This window comes from Cherax quadricarinatus, chromosome 16, assembly GCF_038502225.1.
Source record: "Cherax quadricarinatus isolate ZL_2023a chromosome 16, ASM3850222v1, whole genome shotgun sequence".
In the NCBI taxonomy this organism is placed as follows: domain Eukaryota; kingdom Metazoa; phylum Arthropoda; class Malacostraca; order Decapoda; family Parastacidae; genus Cherax; species Cherax quadricarinatus.
Window position 1 is genome coordinate 10,106,559 of NC_091307.1, and position 6,309 is coordinate 10,112,867.

General features: G+C 37.3%; 1 protein-coding gene across 1 annotated transcript in view; it reads right to left on the reverse strand.

The window, feature by feature from the left end:
* Positions 1 to 3,754, reverse strand: part of Nup153 (Nucleoporin 153kD) — a 60,017-nt gene extending 56,263 nt beyond the window's left edge. The window contains exons 1-4 of the mRNA XM_070085399.1: positions 3,490 to 3,754; positions 3,232 to 3,380; positions 2,014 to 2,136; positions 416 to 679 (exon numbers count right to left, since the gene is read on the reverse strand). Coding sequence (XP_069941500.1) covers positions 416 to 679; positions 2,014 to 2,136; positions 3,232 to 3,380; positions 3,490 to 3,499 — 546 coding nt within the window. The 5' untranslated portion in view covers positions 3,500 to 3,754. The remainder of the gene's footprint in view (positions 1 to 415; positions 680 to 2,013; positions 2,137 to 3,231; positions 3,381 to 3,489) is intronic.
* Between the last annotated feature and the right edge of the window lie 2,555 nt (positions 3,755 to 6,309).

Below are 6,309 nucleotides of genomic sequence, written 5' to 3' on the forward strand. Positions count from 1 at the left end.
TTTATACACTCTGGAAGTCACTCTCTTTCCTTCCATCCATTCTACATGTCTAAACCACCTCAACAACCCCTCCTCAGCCCTCTGGATAATAGTTTTGGTAATCTCACACCTCCTCCTAATTTCCAAACTACAAATTCTCTGCATTATCTTCACACCACACATTGCTCTCAGACATGACATCTCCACTACCTCCAGTCTTCTCCCTGTTGCAACATTCATCACCCATGTTTCACACCCATATAAGAGCATTGGTATAACTATACTCTCATACATTCCCCTCTTCGCTTCCATGGACAAAGTTCTTTGTCTCCACAGACTCCTAAGTGCACCCCCCCCCCCCCATCAATTCTATGGTTCGCCTCATCTTTCATAGACCCATCTGCTGACACTTGTATATAATATTTCAGTGAATTACCTTAGTTGGAGTTAGGAGTCTAGATGTTGGTGGGGCTGATGGTCTTAAAACTGGTCGATGTCTATGGAAAGCAGCTGTATATGATGGTGTAGCATCCAAGAAACTACCTCTCTGGCCAGGTGCATGGGTAGGTATGCGCTTAGCATCAGAAATTGGGGTAGACATCTGTTCCAAGCTTTCTAAGATACGACGAGCAGCTTGGCTGAGACCACCATCAGCCTTAGAATCAGGTGCTGCCTTAGCTCTTACCTGAGTCCGTTGAGTCTGAAGAAAAATAAGTCAATAATAATTTATATACTCTCTAATAGGTAGGAAAATGACAGACAATTACCCAACCATAGCAACCACTCCTGTGGTTGGCAGGATTGCTAATCTTTTCTTTCCAACTGAAATATGTTAGATGACAGGTCAATCTTGCTACTACTACTAACATCCAGTATACACTACACGTACCTTTGATATACCTTTATACTTTTGAAGAATTTCGAGAGTGTATCTACTCTCTGAGCCCGGCCATGGGCCAGGCTTGTCTGGTGCTTGCCTGGTCAACCAGGCTGTTGCTGCTGGAGGCCCGCTGCCCCACATATCCATCACAGCCTGGTGATGGATACTTGTCTAGTTTCCTTTTGAAGGCTTCAACACTTGTTCCAGCAGTGTTTCTGATATCTTCTGGTAAGATGTTGAAAAGTTTGGGACGCCGAATGTTGATACAGAGTTCCCTTATTGTCACCACCGCACCCCTGCTCCTCACTGGGTTTATTTTACACGTCCTCCCATATCTCTCACTCCAGTATGTTGTTATGGCAGTGTGCAGATTTGGGACCAAGCCCTCGAGTACCTTCCAGGTATATATTATCATGTACCTCTCTTTCCTCCGCTCCAATGAGTACACATTCAAGACTTGCAGGTGTGAATGTGAATGTGTGCATACATTCATTCTCAGCTGAGTTTTTTCCAAACTTCTTCATAAATCAAACCCTGAAAGGTGTATCCTTTCAATTCTATAAGAAGTGGATTAAAATCCCTCCTATATAAGCATTGCATGCCATAGAAGGCAACTAACATGCTGGAAGCATGAGGCTTGTAACCCTTTGCCCCTCACTCACTCCTATCTAATACGCTCACACACACACGTCTGTTGTATGTCCAAGTCCCTCACACACACACACAAACTCCTTTACCCTTTTCCTCCAACCTTTCTTAGTGTGACCCCCTGCCCCATCTCCCCTCCACTCCAAATTTGTACACCCTCCAGTTCATCCTATTTTGCTCCATCCTCTCTATATGCTAATTTGATCTCAGTATACGTAACATGATGCAACAAATATACTACTGAAAAAACAACCATAGTACATAAAGGTTTAATTAAGCAATGAAAAATCTTTTGCTCATTTCTTCTAAGTTCACTCCAATAGCACATCTGATATTGCTTTAATTATTTAATATTAATCAATGTGTGTTTTCATGTACTTTGAGATAAGATTCTCATTAGCATAGTTACAGCTGTGCTTCCTGTTACAGATTAAACATAAGATCTGTTCAAGAAATAAATTAAAGGAAATGAAGGATAGAAAATAACTTTCAAGAGTCATAACCACCTGATTTGGGGTATGTGATTGTAGTCGTCTACTTCTATATGTTGAGGCTCCGCCATACATTGTTTTACCCGGGTAGAAAGGTGAAGATTTAAATGTTGAATCACTTAATACAGATTTTTCACCCTGCAACAAATTTTTTGCATAAATTTTGTATAACAACAAATTTATGAGTTAAGTAATAAAACTAATTTAACATTCAGATGATTTTGAAAATTTCTTGCTAGGTGCTGAAAAGTATTATCACACTTAATTTTTTATTTCCGAGCGAGATATTTTGATTTAAACTGAACAATTCACTGTAAAAAATAACACTGTACTAAATAAACACAGGAACAACACCAATTTTCTGGCAACAGATGGTCCAGCACCTATTTTAGTCTGAACAAAATTACAAGACTACTTTTTTTGCAAGATTAGTTTAATGGGCAGCCTCAAATGGCATGCATTCACTCACATAGTTTGCACTACAGTTTGTGGTGGTACTACCTTGATTTTTTGCAATTCTTAGTGTATTTTACTAACAATTAACTCTAGTTATAGCCAGGGCTAATTGTTAGTAGCTATGTATAATGGCAAGTTCAGCAAGTTGTCAAGTGAATTAATCAAAAGGTCGGAACGTTCCTTTGTGACAGAAAAGCTAATGAATTTTCAAGCACATTTAACTTCACTTGAATGAAAGATTTAAAAGACAGCCAAAAAAGAATGCATCATAGTGGTAGGCCTTCATCTGAAAATCCTGTGGCTTCAAGAACCCCTGATGTCCTCCCTGTAACATCACAGATCCATCATGAAACAGTCAGCTATGACACACAGTAATCCTGACAACCCTCAACTTCCAGACCTTTGTGAATACCTCTACAGTTCTAGCAAAATTCTAAAATTGGCCACTTATTTTAATCTTAGCCCTGCAACATTCTGAGTACAGTAGTTCATAAACTTGCTTGCTTTATACTAATTTTAAGTTTCAAGCAGACCTGGAGGGGTCATGGGTGTATTACTGAATTACTATTATGTGACCTTTCTTAGCCTGGCAAAACCAATACACCAGCAAGACCTAGGATTAGGTAATTCACCAGGATGGGTCCTGGACCAGGTATTTTCCATGTGGTGACCTGGTATGGGCTAGGAACTAAGGGTGCCCAAAAATCAGCATTCTACCTCTATTCTAAATTTTAGAAAATAATGGTGCTGTACTTTAAAGAAAAAGGGAGAATTTACCAAACAAATCGAGCCGTATATGGATGCATTAAAACGGGGCCTTTTGCTTGCAATTCCTGATGGTTGTGGCTGCCCAAGCCCGATATCTGAGGTCTCACTAAACAGAGATTTGCTGCTAATACTGCCTTCAGCACGTACACTGGTGTGATCTGTGGAAAAAAGAAAGTATGGCATTAGGAGCACTAAAAAGAAAAATTAACATGCTTCTATTTCACACTTGCTACATTATAAAGCTGACTGTAGATCTGTGGCACTCGCCTGGTTCCATATCCCGAGGTCTTTTCCGAGTTTCTTCTAGAGATGGTAGAGTACCTGACTGAACAACAGATGCTGCTGGCACTGATTTTGCTAAAGAGTCTCGTAAAGTTTGAAGAGATTCATCATCAAGTTGGAGGATTTCACGCTGGTACTCTCGCTCATCTGGCCGTGGAATGACAGATGCATCTATACCTGTATCTGCTGATGATTCACTCACTTCACTACCATCATCCCCTAGTTAAAATAAGAGGAAACAAAAATAATGTATTATCTTAATTGAATAATGTAATTTTTTTTTTTTAATTTTTTTTTTAAGTAACAGCATTATCACTAAAAACATAAATCACATCACTAGTTTCTAAACGAAAATTTTGCAAATAAATGGCTAGCATTTTTATTTGAAACAGAGCTGTATGATCCACCAATCCCTTCACAAAAAAATATAAATGAAAAGTCAATTTAATTTACATAAGGCAAAATTCTCTTAAACATATCACAGAAGCAGGCATCTTGTGGCATAGGCCAACTTACAGCCAGTAATATAATGTGTCCACATTACTGCCCAGTACATTTGGAATATTCTGCTTCAATTTCATTAGTATCTTCCTTATATGTATAGTGACATACCTGCATCATAGTGTGTCTGGTTATAGAATTATTAATGCAGCTAGAGCTTGTATTGGTAAGTCATCCTAGCCTCCACCTCTAAAGGTAATTGTTAAGTCAGGATTTGCCTCAACTATTGTTGCAGGTGACTGCAGGTACCAATAGGTGGATGATACTTTACAAGATATTAACCTTTAAGAGCAAACAATATATCCCGATTAACATAAGAGTTCTACTTGTTACCTAGTTGTGTTAATATGGGATTCTTATGTAAATTGTGTGATGTAAGCACACTTTTGGCTAGACAGCAACTGACTGAATGAATGATAAATGTGTTTACTCTTTTTAAGGTCACCTTACCTCAGTGGGAGACAACCAGTTAAATGCAATTCTTATTCAGATTCCCTAGCTACTTATATCAATATTTGCTAATGATTTAGTACATTAATGGTTCTTAGCAATCCATTTGCTACCCAATGCACCACATTCAGTGTTCAAGTCAATAGTGAGCCATGGAATAAAAGTAAGAAGGATCATCATTTTTTGCCAGCCACCTGCACTAAATATGATCCCCCCTTACAAACTCCTTCAGATTTTGCACCTTAATTTTACTGACAACCAGTGCCCAAAATGATATGTCACTCTGTAAGGTGTAAGCAATGAAGAAACTGAAGCTAAGTGTTCTGTTCAGTACTATTCTTAAGTTTCTGAATGTTACCTTTAATGATCCACGTTATAATACTTTAGAAGATAAAATAATAACTAGGGAAAGAACAATACCATAATTTTTGCCCATACTAATACTCAATTTTAGATTGATACCAATGTCACCAAAATTAGACAATACCCACCAACACCAATACTAAATTTTATACTGATATTAACCCTCTGAGGGTCCGTCCTGTAGTTCTATGGCTTTGAAGCCTGGGTCCAAGCCGTAGTTCTACGCCACAAGCTCAGCTCACTCAGATAAGCTGTGAATGGTAAATTTGGGCCTAGATATGAGAGAATGCATCTATGTAGTAAGTGTGTACCATATAAAACAAATCCTGCAGCATGCAATGCATAATGAGGAAAAAAACTGCAACCATGCTTTTGGATTAAAACAGCGACTTTGTGGTATATTTTCGTATGTTTTTTTTTACAGTTGTATTCGCGGTTTTTTGGTCTCATTTGATAGAATTGAAGATATATTACAGAAATAGAGATGATTTTGATTGGATTTAGTATTGAAAATGGAGTAAACTGAGCTCAAAGTAGCGGAAATGTTCGATTTTTATCGATGTTCAAGGGTAAAAAATCACATCACATATCCAATACACATCAGCTGGTGAGTCTAATGTGCATTCACAAATGCACTGATATTATTTACACAATTACTACAATACTGCATAACAGTAAATCTTCTATTTATGGTGCGAATCAAAATTCATTATGTGAACAAAAAATCAAAGTGGAATTTGGTCTGGCTTGGACCATTTACAGTCACACTAACAAAAAGAAGAGAAGTAATACTAGCGAAATAACTAAGAATTTGATCGACTGGAATAATGTAATTAGTCTAAAATGGGAGTCAAAGTGGGCAAAAATCGCCGATTTGTAAATATCGCTGGTGCAGCAAAATTCGCGAGAGCGTAATTTCATCAATTTTCCATCAAATTTCGTACTTTTTGTTTTATTACCTTCAGAAAAAATTCTCTACCATTTCATAAGAAAAAAGCACAATTTTTTTTGTTTTAAATTCTTGGAACCTGTGGACAAGTGTCAGTTTGGAGGTCTGGACCCTGAAAGGGTTAATACTATAAAAATTACTTGATACCACTGATATTCTGGCACACCCTTATTATTATTATTATTTTAAATATTTTTGGTAGCTTAAATGAGGAGTAAAATGACACATTAATGCTGTGAATACTGCTTTTTTTTTTTTTAAGCAATGTTTCACTAACCAGTGAGTTTTATAAAGCCCAGCATCTGAGCGAAACATTATCATCAATAAAGGCACCCAATGAATCCAAGTTTGATTTACCTTACTCTATCAGTACAATATGTGCATGCCATTCCAGTAGTATTTTAAATGTTTAATGCTATATTATTTGACATCCCTTTACTGATTTTATAATAAAGCTATTATTATTACATAGTAAAAGTGGGTTAGATATTGAAAAATAGGTCCAAACCTTGAGCTCCATTAACCTAACTATATATTCTACA